Raw genomic sequence first — 23,556 nt, forward strand, 5'->3', positions numbered from 1 at the left:
TAGGATTATAAAACCCCCACTTTTACAGTGACACCAGTTACATGTTTATTTCTGTGTTTGTGTCAGATGCATTCCCAAATTATTCATCTAGCTAGAGATTAGCATTACTTCAGTTGGGTTCATTCAACTGTATACTTGTTTTCACAATTTTTTTTTTAAATTATCTGTCTTAAAAGAAAAAGAACAACTTTAATTCGTGTTGTTGGTTTGTTCCTTTTGGTCTGGGTCCAGTACAGAATGCAGCCACATGAGTAGTTGAGTAAACACAAGAGAGGTTTCAACTTCCAGGCAGGAATGAGGGAAACCAGTTTGGATTTACTGGAGTGATAAGATCTTCAACTAGATGTTCTACCAACTACAACCTGGAAGTATGGCACTAAAGGCTATTTCTTTGAGTTGAGTAAATACTTTACATTTTCATTGCTACTCGCAACATTTTAAGTATTTGAATGCTGAATTTATGAAACAAATTATGGATGATACAAATACTGTCTTTGATTTTAAATTGTTTGAGGAATTGTAAGATTATTTTTTATTTATTAACATTTTTCCAGGTATAAATGTATTGCTAGTATTGTGGGCAATCAAGTGGGAGTATTTATCATGTGTATTATTACATATTAGTTTAGCCAAGGTTCATCTGAAAGAATATTCATTTCTCAGGCAGTGGCTCAGGAGTCATGCCTGTGATCTGAGTCTTCTATACCTCTCTTCCAAATTGCCATTTTGCTGTTGAAATCTTCAATTCTTATTTCAAGAAGCATCAAAATCATGATTAGGAGCCTTATTGATCAAAGGTCAGATCTTTGGAGACCATCAGAGAGCACTGACTGTTTCTGTTGAAAGCTGGGAGATAGTTATTCACGTTATTATAGTTATTCCTTTTGGTCCTCCTTAAATTCAGTATTAAGGTCAAAATGACTATCGTTTACAACTCACACTTATACAAAAGTTGGATATATTACATGTGCCTAACATCATGCTGTATAAGAGTTGTATCTTATCAGCTGTGTGCCTGTTGTCATGTGAACCAGAGCACTTATTTCAATTAAAATCAATGTGGGAAAGTAAAACTACTTAAAAATAAGTTTTAGAGGGATGCTGTGAGCAGCTACACATGTGCCTCCATGAAGACTTGAATGGCAGTTGCACTGGTTCTGCCTTGATTTCTCAGTAAATTGATGTGCAATGAACATGTTGATTTTTTATTCTATGAATTTTCTTCTAGAGTAAAGGCATACAGACTTATAATTCTAATTCAGAACAAAAAAATCTGCCTTACAAATTAATAAAAGTTACTATATACTCCTTCGTGTATCACATAATCAAACATATATAGCACCCAAGCCCCAAAATCTTTGAAAGATATTATATGAAGATATTAAAGAATCATGCAAGGTGTAGATATTCTGTTAAATTTGCATAAAAATGAATATTTACAGATCAAAAGAGCTCTTGGAAAGGGAGAGTAATATCCTGTAACAATACAATAACAAGCATGGGGCTTCAGGAGTTGTGTGCCTTTCCTGTGTAGCTATGATACAGTGTACCTTTTCTACAAAACTATAGCACAATATTTTTCTGGTAGTTTTGTGAGAATATTTCTTTGAAATGAGTGCTTGTATTTTAGAACAACTCTGGGCCAATGTTGGAAGTCAGCTGCCAGCTTTCATCGGTTGAATATAAATAATAAAACAGCAGGCGCTTGGAACAGTACAACCCAATAGAAATGAAATTGTTGATTTCTGCCCTTCATTTTTCATATGTCATGTTAGCCTGGTATCTTTTTTATTTGTATTTTTTGCATCAGGTATTGATGGGCATTTTGAGAAGTAGTTTTGATTAGTAGCAAATTTTTTTTCATTCTATTGGGTACTGCATTCATGTGGGCAGCTGAAGTTCTAGAGGAGAATTACTACTTCTGTTATATTTACATACTGATTAAAAGTTATGGTCTTAAGGAATATGTAGAAGGCTTGTAATAACCAACATGATTTGAACCACTCATGATACTGCTATAGAAATGTCTCACTGCTGTTAAATATTGCAGTGTTATTAATCTTTCTTGACAAGGAGCTGGTGGTTTTCAAGGTATTTTTGGTGTCTAGTTCCCACTTCATTTAATTTCCCATGTTCTTTATCTGACCTAATATTCCTCCTGACTTGAGGGGCCTGGGAGACTTCATCCCATGCTGCAGCCTGTAGGACAGTGACACTGAATGCATGTGTTGAAACTGATATCTCTATTCCATTCCCTGAGGGTACAGGTCCTCTTACTCTTAAGTCAGTCCCTGTGCTCACATATTCTCCATGGAGTGTGAGAGTCCTGGTCCCAGGACGATCTCCTCCCTTTGCTCATTTCCATTTTCAAATCCCTAGAGATTCACCAACCACACAGGTCCAGAAATTCTTCTGATCTCTGGTACATGATGAACCAGCAAAGGTGTAGAGGGTAGCAGATGCTACAAACAACTGCAGAAGGAAGTTGAGTCCCTAGATGTCCTAGGATATTGGATATTACTCTACCCTCATTGTGTCAATATTTAAGAATTCTATTATTATTTGGTGTAGCTTACATTTAGAGTTCTTGCTGTTTTATAATATTATCTGTATATCACACATCTGTATATCACTGTGCTGAAGTCAGAGGTGTATAGAACAGATAAAAGAAATTGGTATGCAAAATTACTTGCTCCATTGCAGGGAACAGCATTTAAAATCAGAAATTACATGGAGTGACTGTCTTATTAATGAAAGAAAAACTGAAGCTTCATTCCTACTAATTTCTTTTTTTTTTATGTGTGTGTTGTGTTCAGTATATCTTCCAACTGAGGTTTTGATCAAAATTCCTAAATGTTACTAAAATACTATTATATTGTTTGAGTATTTTTTCCTGTGTCTGATACTCAGATGTCTGTTATGTTGCTGTTTTTACAACTAAAATTAAACTATGCGAGCAGATAGAAAAATCGTTATTCTTGGAGGTGGTGATAAAGTTTCATATTGTGCATAAAAACCAATACTGCATATTTTAAATATAAATTTAAGGTAGCTAGTGAATAGAGAAGAAAGCATGGGAAGGGTTCATGATTTGTGGTTTATGATCCTCACTAATGGATATCTGTAACTTGATTTAGCAGATAATGACCAAATGTTTTAAAATAATTCATCTGCAGGTTTTGACATCATGGTAACATTTTAATTGAATTCCTAAGAGGGATTTATTCACCCAAAGAAAATATATTTTAAACATGCTAGACTATGGATTGTTTAAATCTGGTTACCTCCATGAGCATACTTGCTTTGTGTACATGCTGTCTGACCTTGAAAAGCAGGCAGTGACAGAGCTAAGGTCCTGTAAAAGAGATTTACGATGCTGCTCGACTATTATTAAAAACTTGTTAATTTTTAAATGGAAGTTTTGATACTGGTTGTTAATTTCTGTCTCTGAGTGATCTTGCCCCATGGAGTGGTGGTGTGCTGCCAGCAGGGCTGCCCAGCTGGGACAGCCCAGTGTGATGGGGGCTTCTCTTTTGTTTCCACAGAAGCAGGGGGCAAGAAGCTGCGGAGCACCGTCCAGAGGAGCACTGAGACAGGGCTGGCTGTGGAGATGAGGAACTGGATGACTCGTCAGGCTAGCCGGGAATCGACGGATGGGAGCATGAACAGCTACAGTTCTGAGGGAAAGTAAGTGGTAGTTATAACTCTGGTTTCCTGATGTTTTTGCACGAAACTGATAATTAGAGAGAAGCACAGTGAACGCTGTAGATCCTGTGCAGTCAGAATTCCCTTCACAGGCTAGTGTCATTGATGGACCAAGCCTAAGTCTTCTGCTATGACAGAAAGAGTCTCCCATTGTTGGTGCAGTAAGGATGAGGCTCATTTCTTTTGTGCCATAAGAAGGGCTTCTGGAAGGTCAGAATATCAACATGAGGTGTGTCAGGAGGGGGAAACAGGTGCAGAATGCCAGGTAAAACACAAATAAGGACAAATTCTTTTCCAAAAACTCCTTGCATATGTCAGTGTTTTGCAGAGCAAAGCATTTCCAGAACATTTCTAGGTGTCATTCACTGGGCTCTAGAGTTTTTCAAAGATTCTACTACTTTAATCCTAAAGAAATTATCTGGGCAGAAGTATCACATATCATGCTTTTCATAAGAGCCCAAGTTAAAGACTTATGAGCGGTATACCCAAGACATTGCCCAGGAAAGTCTTATTGTAGGTTGATTTATTAGTGGTATTCACAGCACTGGTGGTATACCTGTACTGCACAATATATCTTACATGTCCAGGTTGATGCACTATGTGCACTTGAGGGGGACGTTTCTTTATGGTTGGTCATTACAAATCTCATTAGTTCTTGTTGCTTTGTAAGGGGCCACAGATAATTTATGGCAAGAATTTGAATTTTAAGTTACTTTGGTCATTTGCCACAGTGGATTCCAGTTCCATTATTGAATAGATGGCATTCTCAAGGACGTTTTTAACAAAATGTATAGAATGAATGCTGATTTTAAAAGGTGATTTTAAAAACAGCAATCAGTATTCAGTCTAATGTCATCATTTCACCGTGTGCACTTGATATTCAGCCATTGAGTTCACAGTGACTGAGAAACGTGAGCAATTTTACCTTCATGTAACTAAATAAGTGGTAAGGATGTGCATTAATGTATTACTGAACTGGTCTCATATGAATACTACAATAATTAACAGAGGTCTTTAATATATTGGAAAAAGAGAGCGTGATGGAAAAATACTAATGGCGAAAGTATTGAGGATTAGTGCTTTTGTTATTTGTTTGTTTATATGCTGGAGGCTGAATTGCTGCTTGTTAAACACTGAAATTTTGAAAATTACAGTAATTGTTTTGCAAGTTCCTTGTGAGCAGGAACACTAAGTGCAAAACATTTAGAAAACAAAAACCAAAAAACAAACAAACAAAATTTCAAATGTTTTTTTTTTTTTAATTTTATTTCTAGTTTGATTTTCCCTGGTGTGAGGTTGGCTGCAGATAGCCAGTTCAGTGATTTTCTGGATGGACTTGGTCCCGCCCAGCTTGTAGGACGACAGACTTTGGCAACACCATCAATGGGTAAGAGTTTATGTCCTATAGATATGATATATTTGATTTGGTCTGGTAATTAGAACATAGAATTTATCTAGATTCCCTTTAAATATGGATTTCCCATGTGGTTTTGAACAACTCAGTTAAGACCAAAGCTATGACTGCAGCCAAAGTAATCATGGATGCTTAATAAGACATTCTAAAGTAGTAAGGTGCTTTGAAAAAAATCAGTCTTTTATGTCTTCTTCGTCAGTTTTCCATCCTTAAAATGGGACTAATAAGACCAGTCTTTTCTCTCAATCCCTTTGATAATGTCGTATAAAAATGGTAATTTAGGTGCAAAGTATTTGTTATTATTGTGCTTACAGACTTTTTTAATATTCACAGGTTCTCTTTTCATATGTGTCTTAAACTAAAGGCATGGTGAAGAGATTTCAAGCATCCTTACAGAGCTCCTTTGTACTAATTCCCTTGATGCCTTTTTTGAATATGAAATTCTTAAGACAAGAAAGGGAAATTAATTTGAAGTAATAGGGGCATGGGAAGTGGGAGTCAAGATCTTTTTGCAGGGTTTTTAAATAGTTTACTAACATAAACAGCAGTGAAGAGGGTAAGTATTAAATTATCTATTAGTGTTAAAATCCAGATCATACTTCCTGAAGGAAAGCAGATGATACAAGTCACTACATATTCATCCTAGAAATTCTCATGACATTTCATATATTTAAGTATTTCTGAATTACAATGCCAGGATTTCTTTCTGTTACCTAGGAGATATTCAGGTGGGAATGATGGACAAGAAAGGACAACTGGAAGTAGAAATAATCCGAGCCCGTGGCCTTGTTGTAAAACCAGGTTCAAAGACACTGCCAGGTGAGGAAGAAAAATCTTAGCAACGATCTTAGTGCAGTGCCAGGAGTTGGACTTGCTGATCTTGATGGGTCCCTTCCAGCTCAGTACATTCTATGATTCTAAGAATAGAGTTCTACCAAAAAAATCCATGTTTTTTCTGTTCAGGGTGGTAAACTCTTAGCAAATTTACCTCTCAGTAAATCACAATATTGTACACTGAAATTCATAACATATTGAAATGATATAAAAAAATCAACCCTACTTCAGGAGGAAATTAAAAATCAGGCTACCAGAAGACACAAAAATATTTCAGCAATAGCAAATGCATCCTTTATTATGGGGTAAAAAGAAAGGTATATACTGAAGATTTTGTGTAGGAATCTTAGGAATGAAGAGGGAATCAAGAGACATGGAATAGGTACCTACTCAAAAAGTAGACCAGTGTTTGATACTTATTTTATAATCTAACGTCCTATAACACTATATGAAAAGGACAATATAATGTTATTTTTAGCAAGCTCTTCTGCCAAAATAGAAATTGTGTCAGAGTCTTTTCTTCACTGATTTTCACCTTGTAGATAATTTTAATTTATTAACAATTTGGAGCATTGATTCAAATCTCACCAAAGTCATTGCAAGTCATTCATTTACTTAATAGGCCTATTTTGCATTTTGTACAGTAAAGGGACACTATATATAGGAATACCTGATTTTTTCAGGTCAAAATCTGAATTGTTTCATGGCAAAAGAGACATATAAAAAGAAGTCAAGAAAAAATATACCAGGGAGAAGAGTAAAGAAAATGCATAGATGCTTCGCATGGGAATAATTATTAATATTGCTTGTGGAGATTTGTTCATATAAGTTATATATCCATTAAAAGGCAGACTTTTATATAGTAATAGAAAGTGCATCTGTTATGCAAAAAATCTAGACTTCTTTACTTACTGTTCTTTATGTTCTTTCTTAAAAGCACCATATGTAAAGGTGTATCTATTAGAAAATGGAGTCTGCATAGCCAAAAAGAAGACAAAGGTAGCAAGAAAAACTCTGGAACCACTTTATCAGCAACTTCTATCTTTTGAAGAAAGTCCCCAAGGGAAAGTTTTACAGGTAATTTGCATCAACGTTCATCTGAACCTGAAAATGTCACCTGTACACTTTTCACTGAATGAGTTTCAAACTTCCTTTCATGCTTCATTTGGCAATAAATTCTGATATTTAAAATACCTGTTGAGCAGATAAATACAACAGTAAAAACTGCTTTTGCAAGTAGAAAGTACTGAGCAAAAGTTAGCTGCAGATTATTTTGCTTCTACTATGTATATGGGCTCCTCTCACTCAGTTTTCTCTGGTATCATGGATAACTGCTCTGTTACTGCCCAGATCATTTCTGTGTCTCCATCATGAATTAGTATGCAAAGAACTGAACTATGTCAACAGTCAAATATTTCATTCCTTACTGTAATTAAATAAGCAGACATTTGACAAAACAGATTGAAGCTTTCATAATTTTTGCTGAAATCTTTCTATTTTCTTGTTTCTTTTCCCAACAGATAATTGTTTGGGGAGACTATGGACGTATGGATCACAAATCCTTTATGGGAGTGGCACAGATACTTTTAGATGAACTGGACCTGTCCAACATGGTGATTGGGTGGTTCAAACTTTTTCCTCCTTCTTCCCTAGTAGACCCAACTTTAGCTCCTCTCACTAGAAGAGCTTCCCAATCATCTCTTGAAAGTTCAACAGGACCTTCATATTCTCGCTCATAGCAGCTGTGAAACTGTTGTCATAGCAACCAGCGTTACAAAAAAATAAAATTACAGGTCGCAAACCCTGGTAACACTGCATGCTTAATGTTGTGTCTTCTGAGCCTGTTTCTAGGGCTGCAACGCGATCCTGTGTTCTCAAGGAAGTTGCACACATTGTGCCCTACAGAAGGCCCTCAGGTGATGGACTGAAATCATGAAGAACTGATAGGTTTGGAGTTCAGGGACTCAGTTTTGGTCCAATCTGAAGCCATGGACTAAACTAAAAAAATCAATCTGTTTCATGCAACAAAAGTCCTTTTCAATAGCATATCTGTTTTGTTGCTCCCGTTGCTTTATTTAACTGCCCTCTACTCCTAAAGCTTGGTTATGCCACAGAAATGGAGTTACCCTCCCACGAAGCCACGTTACAAGTCAGTGGAATAGCAGACAGTGGAAGAAAAGAAGAATGTAAGGATGCTGGAAAAGTCAACTGGCACTTGCAGCAGTTGCTTGAGATCTGAAAAATCTTCATATTGAAAAGGTTCAAGACTTAAAGTGGCAGGCTTCATACCTCCAGCTATTCACACAGTGAAACCCCAGACATGATGGACTCTCTGAAAAATAAAATTCTGTGGATATACTGTACTGTATGAAATTAAGAAACTTTTTTGCATGGACACAGATTTAGCTGAACACTTAAATTATTTTCTTGGGGCTGCAACTTGCAAAAAAAGAAAAAAGAATAAATCAGCCATTTTCAACAGTTTATATTATTTTTAAAAATAAATTTCACTAGTGCATGGTTTTAAAGGAAAGAGAATGCAACAGGGTGATACAAAGACACACCACGTTTATCATTCTTTAAACCAATCATGGTCTGTATTTTTGCAGACTTATATTAAAAATAAAAAATAATTTCTAGCAAATATTTAAAATTCTGTTTATGTGACAAGAAATAAGTGTAATATATTAAATTTATTTAAATGTAAAAGGTACAAGCCTTGTAAAGTTCAACATAATGTGCAAATTGTACACTTCTTTTACCACCTCTTTCTCTATCTCTCCTTCCAGTCTCCCTTCTTCCTTTTGCTCTTTTTCCCCTCTACCTCCCAGGATGATCAGAATATTCTAAAATGGCTACCTTTTGACTTATTACTCTCTTATGCCCCATATTTGGTTCAGGGTTGCAGATTGTTCTGCATTTCTGAATTATTTGAGAAAAATATTGATTAAGAACTTACTTTTTTTCAAGCATGTTGAAAAGGATTTTGCAACATGGCTTGGGAGTACATTAATGTAATTCAGCATGTATTTGATAAAGAAGATATTTGAACTTTTTGCAATTTATTGTACAGTGCATGGTAACTTATTTTCATTTTTTTCTCACCTTCAAATTGAATTCTGCAGCAAAATACTGGAATCATGTGGCCATTGTAAGATATCTTCAATAAATTTGTTTTCAGCACCAGCATCTTTCATTCAAAGACTGAACTATCATTTCTTGAAGGTTTTTGGAAAGAGAAAAAATTAAGTACCTGGTTGATTTTTAGGAAATAAATTTAAGCACTTTTATTTGCACTAAACCAAATTGATTGCTACATTTTTGAGATTACAAAGGCAACACAGGTTACTAATCCAGACAGTTCTTCTGCTGTAAAGTTCAATTTTCATAAATTACATTTGCATTGCAAAAGACATAATTAGGTAATATCAGTCTGGAAAATAACAGTCTTTGGTTTGTAAAATAGCCTTAAAGAAAGCTTATCAGTACCACTCTGACAGCTATTTGACACCATTACCAGAACCTCACTGCAGTTAATGCATCTTCAAAAACCTGGTTTTTGTAGCATACAGTAACTACCATTGGGTGGTGCTGCAAGTTCGAGCTTCTCATTAAATTATGTTGTTTAAAGGGAATGTAACTGGCTAACATTTAATAACAAATATCCTTTTTTTCTGGGTCTTTGTATGCCTTTAATACCTACTTAAGGTTTATTATTGAAACCTTGCAATAATTTTTGAAGTATACATTACATTTACCTTTAAGGCCACACAGAATTATTCTGATTTTATTGAAAAATCTATTGAAGTTTCCCATTAACAAATTGTAAATGCCTCGTAAGAGGGCAAAAGTAATAACAGCATCACTTATAATGCCTTTTACTTTGTGCAATATCATAGAAATCGAGATTGTGTCTTGTCTGCAGAGTTTATATAATGGATTATTGTTAATAGACAGACTGGTAAAATTATATTTATTGAAATAATTTAGACACCTGTCTACCAGCAGCAAATAAATACTACTAACATACAGTCTACAATATCCCCTAGGATATAAACAAAAATACATAACCATTTTCCTGACACTGTGAGATGTGCTCACACATTCTTGTATGCATAGTCCTATATAAATTATTTCAAATTTTAAAATCAAGGAGATGACACATGGAAGGTTTGTACATACTTGTTGTTATGCAGTATTTATTTTAAAAAAATTAATGTATTTTTTTTAATTTTCACACGTCTGCAACTCTACTTATGGTTTAGTCATGTAAATAGCACTATTCCAGTGATCACTGCTGTCTTGTACATAGTACGTTTTAAAAAGCTAAAAGGAATTACAGTTGGGGAAAAAAAAAAAGGGCAGATTAGGCCTGTCATGAACACCAACTAATGTAAATCAAACTCATTCTGGTGATGGTATTTAACACTTTAAATAAAACATTTTCTTTACAGAATTTGTGTGCAGTGCTTTTTTGCTTTTCTCTGAGGTGGGCAGCATCCTTCAGTGGAGCTGGTGACAAGCAGCTCATGCAGCTGAAGAACAGTCAGGCTTTTCTTCTCTCAACGGGGCTGCAGATGAAATGCCATTTTTAAGATGCCACAATCACTGCCAGGCTTGGGGAACAGTGGGAGGCTGGGTCTGCCTGCCCCCCAGCCAGGCATCAGGCTCTGTGCTCCGGGCACCCTCCAACTCTCACATGCCAAAAGAGTGCACAGCTCCCAGGATGGAGCTGGCCCCAAGCTGCCAATCCTGGCAGTGAGGACATGCTCCAACTCCGATATAACCAACATACTAAATGTGCTGAGACTCTGAAGTGCTCCCACCATCTGCTGTGGAGTGGCTGCACCATCCAGTTAAGACTTCCAGCATATCTGTTTGCAGGCTTTCACCCTGTCCCTAGATACCACCTAATATTAGCTGCCTTTTTTGTGAGCAGGGTACAAATGAGGACAGAGTGCCCATCTGACAGTGGTGGCTGCAGGGGCTCATGCATCCTCCACATCAGCGAGCAGGCACCTCTACAGCTGTGTCAGGGGTGGGTGGTGATGGGGGGGAGTGGAGACTTTTATCTCTACCTGACCCCTCAGAGGCAGCATCAGCACAGGCAGTGGTGACTGGGCAAAACACGAGTACTTCATTAAGTCAAATACCTGTGCCTTGGGAATTTACTGAAGAGCGAGAGGTTGCCTAGCAGTTTGTACAGCAAAGTGTGTGTATTTGATTACAGATATGAGGAAAAAGAAGCACTGCAGTACTGTCATCAGACAAAACCACTGAAAAAGCAAGCAAGTGTATTTTGGGCAGAGCACTGGTGGGAACCGTGAAGGTGGGAACTCCATTTGTTGTACTGCATCTGAAAGTGGGGTGCTGGGGGAATAGACCCAGGTTTCTAGTTTGTTAAGTCACTTATATCCCAGCAGGTCCCTCTTCTCTTCTGCTGACACTGACATTGCTCTTGCAAGGGTGCTAGGGCAGGCAGGTACCCATGTAAGAGCTGGGCTGCAAGGTCAGGTGAGACTGCCCTGTGCCCTGGAGTGCATCACCTCCAGCCCTGTGGTGGGGTGGGCAGCAGGGCAGCAAACCCACCTCCATGCTGATACAGCTGTTCAGGCCAAAAAAAGCCACAACATACTAGTTTTGTAAAGGCTCCTGTTCTTCTTTGAGAGAGTTTCTTAAGACTGCTTGCTGTTTCCCCTCATCAATTTCTTCTTGTCTACCTCCACTTAATTTCAAACCAAACAAGTTTAGTTCATTTTAATATTAACAGTACTGCTTTACTCATGACTACTAAACATTGGCTCAGATGACTGATTCATGCTGTTATTCTGGGAAGTGTTTGTGCCAATAAAAAATGCAGTAAAACACCACATCATCCTAATTGTGGGGCTTTTCTGCTTTCATGTCTTTACTTCAGGTCTTTAAGGCTTAAATAGCAGGATGCTCCTGCCATGACGAGGGTGAGAGTGGAGCCAACACATCTTAACCAACACGCCATTGCATTCTCATAGTTTCTCGCTACTATCAAATAGCTGTTCACAATTGTGTAATTAATTAAAACATAACAGTTTTTATATAGAAGTTTAATATGGCATAAAAGTTAACAAAGCAATAGATTTCACAGCTTCCTCACAAAGTTAGATAATGCCGTGAGGGAGTCTAGAGCAGCTCGTACTTATTTCCTTAGCTCATACCTCTGTGCAGTTCTCACCTCCCTGACACCCAAGCAGCAAAGAGCAGACACCAGAGCTGTAGATCTCATAACCATCTTCCAATTGTGACTACCCTCTCTGTCCCTGCCTTGATAAGTATTTACAGAAACCCTTTACCAGGAGAAAGCAGCAAGAAGATGCACATTTGCCCAGCAAAGAATGGTTCACCTTTAGGACAGGTTTATGGGAGCTAGCTTTATGTGGCAAAATACCCAAAAACAAAACCAAAAAACAACTATATGCTACTAATACCAAAGATAAATTAACTTCTGAGATTATTGGCTTAATATCTGCTTATTTTAGATTCTTGTTTAGGATGGGATGAGTCATGCTGGGGAGATCAGATTTTCTCCCTCTCTCTCTATTGGCCACAAAAGCAGAAAGTGATGACTGGGTTGTGTTGTATGTCCAACTTCATGGTAGCTGTGCTTAGGAGAAGTGGATCCAGCCTTAGGAGTCAGAAATAGGAACAAGGATTCCATGGTCCTCCAGTAGCAAGACCTGTCTGAAGTGCCTGTATAATTACCTGGTCTGAGGGCAGCAGTTGGCTGATGACTGATGAAGGAAGAAATAGCTGGGAATTAATTTCCCAGATCTGACACACTGCCATGTCAGGTCACTCCTCAGCCCAGTCCCAGGGAGAAAGAGAAGCAGCCATACTAATTAAACCACAGGGCACTGATGCCCCAAAACATATTTGACATGAGGTCGCATGAAAAGGAAAGTGCATCCTAAATCTTCAGAGAGTGCAGAGCACAGGACTAAGGAAAAGTTTGTCAGAATTGCCTTCCTCTGTGACTGTTCCTGCAACCAAGTACAGTTTATTAACAGTCATCCAAAATGTTATTACTGAGCTGGAGTTTGCATGCAGATGGAATGGGTGAGTGGCACTGGATGCATTAACTTTATGGCCATGGCAGTTTAGGATACCTCAATGAAGTGGGAGCAGGTTTGGCACTGGTAGACTGCTTCAAGATCAAGACTCACAAGCAGTGGCTGAGGTCACTTGGCTTATTCAGCTTGGAGAAGAGAAGGATGAGGTGTGATACCATCACAGTCTAAAGCTTCCTCACAGGGGCCAGTGGAGGGGGAGGTGCTGATCTCCTCTTTGATGACCAGTGATAGGACATGAGAAAATGGAACGGAGCTGCACTGGTGGAAGTTCAGATTGGACATTAGGGAAAGGTTTTTCATCCAGAGGGTGGTCAGTCACTGGAACAGGCTCCCCAGGGAAGCAGTCATGGCACCAAGCCTGTCAGAGTTCAAGGAGTGTCTGGATGATGGTCATATGGTTTAGGTTTAGATAGTCCTGTGAGAAGCAGGAGTTGGACTTGATGCTCCTTATGGATCCCTTCCAATCTGAGATATTCTATAATTTCTCTGGACCACTGTTAGCAGGGCTAGCATAAGAGTTGTTAGACAACGTCCTTCTGTCTAGCTACAGTTTTGGTAGAGGAATGGTCAGTGTTTTGAAAATGATATTTATATGACAGAATATTCTGAGTTCTAAGGCACCCACAAGGACCATCAAGTGCAACTCTTTAGGTGGCACCACTCAATGAAATGAAAACAAAGCAAAACACCAACACTTGCTAGTACAAAATTCAACCAGTAGGTCCTGCTCTGCTGATAGTGCATCTAATGCATGAAGAAAAGGCCAGTACTTGCCAGTTCATTTCAACCTAGTTTGAATACCAATAGTGGTCAAAATTATTATCTCCTTGATGAAAATTAAAAGAAATTTGGGGAAGATTAAGGGATAAAGTAGTAATGTGAAATTATCCAAGTAACAGATATTTTATTGATATCCATTTTGATCCCCCTTTTTGTTTCCGGTTAATTAGTACTTTAGCAGCAACATTCCTGAATACTGGCAGACAGATCCTTGAAGATGAGGAATAGTCATTTGTATCATGTACCATCTCTCAGGGACTAGGATACCAAGAGTTTTGCTTCATGAGAAGAGACTCAGTTAAGGAGCTCGAGGACATTTGAAGTGCCTTCTTACAGTCTACCACAAACTGGAAATGACACAAAGTTTTTCCTTACCTAGGAGTTTCTCAGCCCATATCCTGATTCCATACCAAATTCCAAACTGTGATTTTGTGTTTTGTAGTTTATACTTGAGAACTGCTTACTCTCAGATCTGCTAACCTGGACTTTCAGAAGCCTTGGTTATCATCTGCCAAATGCCTGAAGCATCAGTGCAATTACACAACCTCGTGCATGAACAAATGAATCCTGTCCTTCACTGTGTTTTGGCTGTACAAACACTGTGTTTTGGCCCAACTGTCTAGAAGCCAGCAACTCTAGCTCTCTAGGAACAGCCCTGGAGTAATATGGCACTTCACCAATCAACAACTTTATTCCTCACTGACAAATATACAAGTTGGAGAATTGACATTTTTTTAAATATCCTGATACACTTTGGCCATTGAAATAAAGTGAGAGCTACGAAAAGTAGATCTCAGAGTGAACCAAGAATTGTTTGGGTCACATGAAGGGAAGCAGGCCACCAAATCAGACAAAACCCCACTGCATCTCTAATCTGTCCTCTAAACACCTGAGCCAGGTGCTAGATAAGGAAATGTTGAGTGGAGATAAAGAGGTAACATGTTCCTTAAGATGTCAGCACCTTAAAGAATCTTAAACGAAACAAAACAAAACTTGTTGGCACAGCTCTCAACTCTTAAATTTTCATTAAAAGGAAAAAAAAAGAAAATAAGAATCCCCATTTTGGATTGGTCTGAACTCTGCTGATTTCTAATCCAGGATTTCTTGTTTTCAGTTAGCATGTCAAGGTATCAGTAAAGATCTGTACAGCTGTAGGGCTAGTTTTATTTAGTTAGACATGGGTAACTAAGAACATATTTTTATATAGCAATTGTTTTCTTTACCTATTTAGGCACAATTTTTATTTCTTTGTTTTCTTTAGGAATGATCTGGAACCAAGCTACTTCCCTGTGACTTTTCCACAGCTAATGTGTGTCTGGTTGATACTTAAAATGTGAACAGATGCTTTAGGCAAGAGATTCAGAATAATCTAGCATGTTGTTTTCTCTCACCCTCAGCAACTTTGCTTTCCTAACCAGTTGAGTTACAAACTTAATTGTGACATCTGAGTGTCAACATCACTCATCAAACCACAGTTGCAGTCCAAGATGGATACTCAGGCTATGCTCAGGCTTCAAATTTAGGTGAAACTCAGAAGGCCAAATTTAAAAGTCTATTTAATTGCATTCAGTGGAAAGAGACAGGAGGCCCTCCACGATAATTTTAATTTAGAATCCTCTGGAAAGCCATTTTGAGCAACTTTCATTAACAGCTACATTGGAGTCTAAGGCCATTCAGCTTCCAAGGTAGGCCATGCAAATAGTTCCCAGAATAAGGATGCCACGCTCTGGATAAGACATAGAAGAATAACACGTGCTTATTTGTTCCCACAAAACATCTGGGAAAATCTTCCTTCTGAGACCCAAATGACAATGAATTTGAATATTGTGAAGTCAAAAATGTGGGGAAGGGTAAAATGGACCACTGAAACTTCTCCACTTTCTCATGCAAACCTCAGAACTTCGGACTAACACCATGGATGACCTTGGCCTCAGTGACAGGCCATGGCATGAGGATTGGTTTGTAATAGCACAGTGAGCATGGTACAAGCCAGGGCTTTAAGGCATGGTTTGTCCCTGCTTACTGATGCAGCCTGGCCACCTTTTCATGTGGGGAGGCAGAGCCAGATGGGAATTCAAGTGGATGAGCAAAGGGTAGAGTAGTCCTTTTCAAACTGGAAACACAGCACTTCTCTTGCCAGATTTGAAGGCTGTTCCTTTGCTCCATGTGGTCTTAAATAAATCTGTACATGAATACAAATCTGTTAAGTGAGAAAAACTGAAGTCAACGAGAATTTTGAAATTAAAAGTTATTGTAAGATGGCCAGGCTCCTAGGCCTGAGAGTAAGATTGGAAGTTTTGGTCCCAAGCAGACAAAGAGCTACGAGAGAGAGGGCCCAGTGGAGGCCACAGAGATGATGAGGGGTCTGGAGCATCTCTCTTATGAGGACAAACTGTGGGAGCTGGGCCTGTTTAGTCTAGAGAAGAGAAGATTAAGAGACAATCCCATCAACACATACAAATATCTCAAAGGTCAGTGTCAAGAGGATTATGTCAGACTCTTTTCAGTGGTGCCCAGCAACAGAAAAAGGAGTAATTAAAACACAAGAAGTGCCACCTCAACCAGAGGAAGAATTTTGTTACATTGAGGGTGGCAGAGCACTGGAACAGGTTGCCCATGGGGTCCCCCTCTCTGGAGGTTGTTCAAAACCCACCTGGACACATTCCTGTGTAACCTGCTCTCTGTGACCCTGCCTTGGCAGGGGGTTTGGACTGGATGATCTCCAGAGGTCCTTTCCAACCCTCACTATTCTGTGATTCTGTGAAACATCTGAGTTGTGTTTAAGGACTACAGTGTGCTGCTGTGACCAGAGGAGAGATGGGAGGTGTGGGAGCTGGAGGAGGTACTAAAAAGCACTGCAGCACACACCCTGCTCCCCATCAGCAGAAGGGCAAGAGCCAACAAACTTGCTGAGGAGTTGCTTCAGGAAAAGTAAGAATCCGCATTTCCAGAAATCTGCTCTTCTTGTCAAATATTTACTGTGAAGGAGCAAGATTCAGGATGGGAGTGGTTCCAGGCGTGGAGAAAGACATACAGCAATTGACAGGACTTTATTATATGGACTTTACCGTCATTATGTGGTTTCAGATACGTGTATTGCATTGTATCCACACTACAGGGTGCACAGCCTGGGCGTGTCTGGGCTTGCCACGAGTTTGCCTGCTCCCTGCTTCCCCGCTCCTCCCTCTCATTAGCCGAGAAAGCTGCAGAGAGAAGACAGTTACCATTTGCCCTTTCCGTCCCCGGTTCCTCCCACGTTCCTCCCCCTTTGCCTATGTATGTCCCTACCCCGATTTGTTTCCCCGTTTGTCTGTCTCATGCTCCACCCTATGTCCTAGCCCTTTCTCCGCCTGAACTCATAAAACCCCGGCACACCTCAATAAAGTATTCCATTTGTACCCCTACCTTGGCTCCGGACCCGTCCGTGCTTTGTCACGGCTCCACTCCCATCCCCCCCCTCGGACCGTGGCAATTTACCTTGCTCGAGTTGATCCTACTTGCACAAGTTTGCAAAAGGAGAACAGATTCTTGGCCAGCCAGTTAATCATAATCAATAAGGATAACATGAATGAACCAAGCAAAGTAGTTAAAGCCTGAGGAAAGGGGAAAAAAGCCCAAAACACCTGCTAAGCAATTTAATTATTTCCGCTCCATCCCTTGGCTGCAACCAGGGTGTTGTCTCGTCTAGTCCAGCACTTGTGATACTGTCCCATTATTGTTTCAACAGGTATAATAAACCAACCATCATACAGGTATATTTTCTGACAAAGAGACATCATTAATCTCAATACCACAATCACTCCTAACAAATTTCTGGAAGGGATACAGTTACTTGGGTTTCAGGCTGAAGCTGGTCTCCAAGAGAAGGAAAAGTTCTTTTAGTGGGTCAGATTATCCTGCTTCTATCCAAAGAATATAATGTACTTTCTTGTGAAGCATTTAGTTGGGATACTTGTCAAACCAAAGTGAAACAAGAGGCTGGGATCCAGGATGGTGATTCCCAAAGTCTTTCAAAGTCAGCCTTAATTTTGCTGTGGTCTGTCTTTAAGGATACCAAACAACACTGAAATGAGATGGCACAAAGATGACATGACTTGTTTATCAGTCTCCAATTGACACCTTCTTTCTTTCTCAAGTTTCCTTAACTCAAATGTGATTTTGTTTTTTATTTTACTATCGTATTGTTTACTAACCACATGTATCTAGGTCATAGTTGTTAATACAGCTTGAGTTGTTCAAGACAAATTCTTCTCAGAACAAAAAAAAAAGTGTTTTCTTAAGTAGGGGCCAAGAAGAAAATGACAAATTGGATGGAAACAGCTCACAATTCATGCAGAAAAGGAAAGTTAAGGAATAAGTGCCTGCCTTGCAGGGCTTCACAATGGGCCATTGTCAAATAATGCCAAATCATATACATTATCTCCCCTGGAAATGAACAAAAATGAATTTTTTTAAAGAAGATCTATTACCCAAAGCTCCACAGGGGGAGAATAAGCTGGAAGAAACTGCAATGCAGTCATCTCCCACTGAGCTTTCTCTGGAACTTTCCTTTGTTGGGAGGGGAGCTCAAGCCAACCTCAGAGGAACCACTCATTGGGATTGTGAAACCACACAGATCCCTTGAGATCTTCAGGGATGATGGGCATGGCTGAGTTCGATGGTGATCAGCATATAGCTGTGAGACAGAGCCTGCCCCCTAATTACTGCTCCAGTCAGCACTGAATTATGTTATACCCAGCAAACCCTTTCAGTGCATGGTTTGAGAAGTGCCCTCTGCCAAGTGCTCCACCACTCTAGAAGACTGAGACTTCTTATAGCAGGTAAATAAATTACACATTGGTATCTGCATAAAGGAGGCACATTATCTCCCCCTGATAGGTGTCTCTTTGAGAAAAGACTCTTCAAGCTTTTGCATCTAATGGCACTGGACAGATTTGGTGGTGGTGGATCCCTGTTAGAGATCAGGCTCTCCTGCACTGGCACCAGGCTCTATTCCCTGCTGCATGAGTTTCATAAATGTCTGGTCTGGGGTTATGCATGGTCCGTGTGTTACAACACTAACTGTGTCACCACTTCCCCTGTGTTTTTCAGCACCTTCAATGAAGCTAGAGGGTGCTCTGCTGTCTGGCAAGCCTCTAGGAATAGGACTCATCTCACCTAATTTCAGAGGTTAGTCAGATTGACATATATATTCTGGTCTCTCTATAGACAGTGGAAGCTGTACTTCTAAAACATATTTTAGGCATCTCCTTTAAGAAGAAAATGAGTCATAGCTTAACTGTGCCTATTCTCATCACTGACTATAAAGGGAATAGCTCAACTGCACATCTAGTCCACTGAAACCCATTAATTGAGTCTTGCTATCAACTCAAATGGACTTTTGACTGAAGCCTCATACGTGGCTCTAGCACAGAAGAGACACCACTGTGGAATCCACTCTGAGGCCACCAGAGATATATGTTGAGCACTGTAGGACAGCAGCTGAAATAACCTCAGTGGTTACTGGGAAAGCAGTGCCTTCAGGCAACCAAATAGAGACAGCAAAGACATCTGGATATATTTGAAATTGTAGGGGTTCAGGAGTTGTTTCTGGGGTGCAGAGAAAGAGCAGACAGATGGCTGAACCCTTTTTCTCTCAGGTATCTAATTTTACCTCAGGCTGTTTTTCAAAAGCTTGCAAGGCAGATGGATTGCTCAGTCTTTCCCCTGTAGCATGAGTCCCAGATGCTGGAGTGTGATGGAGTTTCTCCTTACTCCTGAAAGACTTCATACCCACATTCCCACACCTCTTGCTGAGCAGAAAGAGGATGCAGTGAGGCATGCAGTGGAAAAGGGTCTTTCACAGGCTCTGTGAAACTGCGTAGCTGGTCAGCCATGGCAGAGAGGAAAGGATAGGAAGTGCTGGTTGAGCTGAGGAGTTAGGCATGCCTGGATTTTGGGGAACCACTCTGTATTTTGGATTTAAACAGCTGCTGAACAAAATACACAGCAACAACCCTGGGTATGGTCTGTACAACTCTCACAGACCACCTTATTCACAACATAGGAACAAGTTTCAACTCCTTTCATTTCCCCTGCTGCAGACTAAACTCCATGTCTTCACCATGCTGCCTACAAGTGACATGGCTTTCACACATAAGCAGCCTATATCTGCTGTCTGAAAGAATACCTCTTCTTTTAATCTCCCTGTCTTCCATTTTTTTCTTTTCTATACCATCAACTATTATTTTAATCCTAATATAATACAATTTTATCTTTCTGATGCATATTTATTTGGAGATAATGATGTTCAGCAGGAAAACCTCCTTAATTTTTGTCTCAATCACAATTACTATTTAGTCACTTATTCAGAAACCCCCTTCCCTTTTCTAAAGGGACAAGACACATGCTTTTGAAGGAAAACTATCAGATGGAAAGCACTTTGGAGAAGACATAGAAGATAGAAGTAAAGCTATGATACTATTTGACATCTCTAGGGTATATTGATGAAGTTTCTAACCTGATTGTATTTTGAATCTACTGCCTGATGGGCTTCCACTTCTAAATGAGGTACCCAGGCTCTGGATGCAATAGACATGGAGAACACTTGAAATGAGACAAAACACCTAAGTTGTCACCCCATCTGGAGAAATGATGAAGAGCATGATGTCACTTCAGCCAGTCTCCTGACACTGTTGCTCACTTGCAGTTCTCAGCAGCAGTCTGTGTCTTGCACCTGAAGAAAATGCCGTAATGCAAGAAAAACAGGTCCAGAAGAGGCTCACAACAAAGTACAAAGACACACAGCCTGATTACAGAGACACAGCACACACGTCAGCTGGGCCTGGGTTTCTCCTCTTGTTCTGGTAACACCAGTAAGACCTGTGGCTGGGGAAGGTGCTGATACTGCCCAAACTGATGGTCCCAGTGCTATGAGGCTGTCTTATGGTGTTTTGCTAAAGGGGATCTGGTTTGTGCATGGGCTGCAGAAATCAGTGCCACATCTGCAGGCTGAGCCTGATTTTAGTGGACCATTTTTGTAAGACAGACCATAGCCTAAAATATATATATGACATTAGTTGAGAAAACCACGAACATGTAAGAAAGGTTTCTTTGTGAGTCTTATGGACACCAAGAAGTCAGTCCAGTCCAAGAAAGTGACAGTACAACACTAAGAGCGCAGAGCACAGTTAAGAGGAGTGGTGCTTCCTGAAGAAAGCAGGCCAGAACACACTGAGGGAAATACATTATCTGTATTTCCTAAAGTTCTCTCTGTAAGCTACCAATAGCTCCTGGCCTTCCCTTCCAGATTTCAGACCTGGTCTGCTCAGGAACAAAACTTCTGCTAATTGACAGGTCTCCAGCCCACAGAAAAGGCTTAGCAACACCAAAGACAAAGTGCTAAGGCATTTGACATTTTTCCAGTGAGGAAATGGCAACCTTTCTTTTCTTTAACACTGAACAATTATCAGTTAATGATGCTGCTAACCTACAGATATGGTACTTTCAGTATCACTGTTGGTTTTTTAGGTCTGGTTGTACTGAAAGATTGCTTTCAACACGAGAGGAGACTGCTGACTTTATAAAGGAATTTCAGAGGGGGGTTCTTTGGCCTAAATATACTCATCCATTCTCACATTCATCTGTTTCCTTTACACTCAGAGGAAGAGGAAATGATCTTGTGTTCCAAACCAGGTTTGTGCAGGCATGCTGGCAAACAAACATAATTGTTACCTTGGCGAGCAGATTTGTGCAGGTTTATTTTTATTATTAGATATTATCTCTAAAACAGATTAAGTTAAGCTGAATGCCATTATTTCTACCTATGCTACTGTCTCTGGCCGTCTTCTGTCTCTCTTATTAACCTTGGGTTGGACAGGCTACTATTTAACTTACACTTTATTTTGAACCCAAGTTTGCAGAAAAGATGTTGTGTAAAGGCAGGTACTGCAACTTGCAAGTAGCCTCTGTGATTTCAGTACAAGCTGAGAACGTAGAAAACCAACTGAGAAATTGTACTCCCTGTTTTAAAACAATTTATTGTTTAAATTTGAGGAACTCACTCTGGAGATTCTTCTTTCATCAAAGTCAACAACAAAATTCTTGTTGATTGATCCCATTAATAGTGTATCTGATGGATGTCTGTCTATTGACTTTTAAGGACTGGGAACTTAGGAGTGGAAAAAAGTATGCAAAGTTGAGGGGGGTTTAAGATTAGAACACAAAAAGACACTTTCTTGAATATTTTTCCCTCTGATAAAACTCTCACTTCTAAAACTTATCACTGAGGTGTAGCAGAGAAAGGAGAGAAGGACTTGGTACCAGTCAGGTTGAGTAAAGGAGGGGACAGAGCCAGCAGTGGTGTAACATCAGTTTGCTGGCTTCGCTCCAGAGTTTGAAAAGCAGCCCTTAAAGATGCATTTAGGTTAGGGAAGTGCTCTGCAAGGCACTTCCATAAATGTCTTATTACCTTCTAATAAACCAACATTGACAACAGCTGTTGAATATAATATATTGTATCTTCTAAAATGCTGGGTTTCTTCAGAATATAACAATGGTAAATAGTGTTACCCTGGGAAGAGAGACAATTTCCAGGATAGATGAGGACAGAGACCCGGAAAGAAGCAGTCAGCTGAGGGTGACTGATGGGAGGAAGATGTGCAGCCTCTGCTCTGAGTCACTGGGGCCCTGCAGAGTCCGAGGAAACTGGTGGGAGATAAAAGGCTTGCCTTGTGCACTGAAGAGTGGCAGAAAACCAAAATATAAAAGGTTTTATCTCTACTAAAGCCTCTAATTTCCTACATCAAAAGGTTTGTTCCCTGTAACAAATTTCAAATTTAATGGTGGTCTGAATCTTTTTTGCTTTCCCTGGCCCAAAAAAGGAAAAATGGAGTTATCTATCAGTAGTTTGTTCTCTGCTAATTAGTGCTGAGGGCTTTGCCTCACCTGCGGAGAAAGAATTGAAATTTTTCTTCTCATCTTTGTAGAAATTAGTGGGTTTGTACTGGAGGATTAGTTTATTCCACTGCAGATCACAACATACTCAAATAATAATAATAATAATAATAATAAAAGAGAGTTCTACATTAGATGCTCATGTTAAGTGTTACTGGCACATGACAGCAGACCCACTGGCTGGCAGCAACCTCTCCTGGCAGCACATGCACAGCCCTTGCTGACTTGGCTGCCTGTCTGTGGCAGTCTCTGCAGTCACGCTCACAGGCACGTGATGTGCAGGATGGAGATGAACTTCAGGTTGGATTATCTCACTCTTCAAGTGCAAGGCTCCATGGAAAGTGCGGCTGCAACCAGACACTCGGTCATCACAGCACTTCTATGAAAAGCCTTTTGCTGAACTGTTCTATATCCACTGCTTTTTCCAGCTAGAACAGAGCCTTATTTAGCAATAGGCTTTTATGCCTGTCTCTGTGGTTTTTCTATTCTACCATTCCCTGATGTTCAGGTGGTCACGGCACAAAGTCTGGCAGAGTTCAAGAAGTGTTTGGATGATATGCACATGGTGTGATTCTTGGGGATGGTCCTGTGCGGGGTTAAGGGTTGGACTTGTTGATCCTTGTGGGTGCCTTCCAATTCAGCATATTCTGTGATTCTGAGATTCTCTTTATGCATATACTGTGTTTGTCAGAAGCCAGACATGCACACACAGGGACAGTGAAGATGACAGTGTACAGACAGACTATGGAATGAAATAGGTCTGTTCAATGGGGTCCTGACATC

At 39.7% G+C, this 23,556-nt stretch overlaps 1 protein-coding gene across 39 annotated transcripts in view; it reads left to right on the forward strand.

Annotated features, from left to right (window-relative positions):
* RIMS2 (regulating synaptic membrane exocytosis 2) overlaps positions 1-10,409 on the forward strand; it is a 449,774-nt gene extending 439,365 nt beyond the window's left edge. For all 39 annotated transcript variants that reach the window (XM_051785115.1, XM_051785116.1, XM_051785117.1 and 36 more), the window contains 5 exons: positions 3,546-3,687; positions 4,980-5,092; positions 5,837-5,938; positions 6,891-7,030; positions 7,474-10,409. In XM_051785115.1, the coding sequence (XP_051641075.1) occupies positions 3,546-3,687; positions 4,980-5,092; positions 5,837-5,938; positions 6,891-7,030; positions 7,474-7,692 (716 nt within the window). In that variant the 3' untranslated portion in view covers positions 7,693-10,409. The remainder of the gene's footprint in view (positions 1-3,545; positions 3,688-4,979; positions 5,093-5,836; positions 5,939-6,890; positions 7,031-7,473) is intronic.
* Positions 10,410-23,556: the final 13,147 nt, after the last annotated feature.

The sequence above is a fragment of the Manacus candei genome, unplaced genomic scaffold, assembly GCF_025592945.1.
Source record: "Manacus candei isolate 608988 ecotype Guabito, Panama unplaced genomic scaffold, ASM2559294v1 h1tg000019l, whole genome shotgun sequence".
NCBI lineage: Eukaryota > Metazoa > Chordata > Aves > Passeriformes > Pipridae > Manacus > Manacus candei.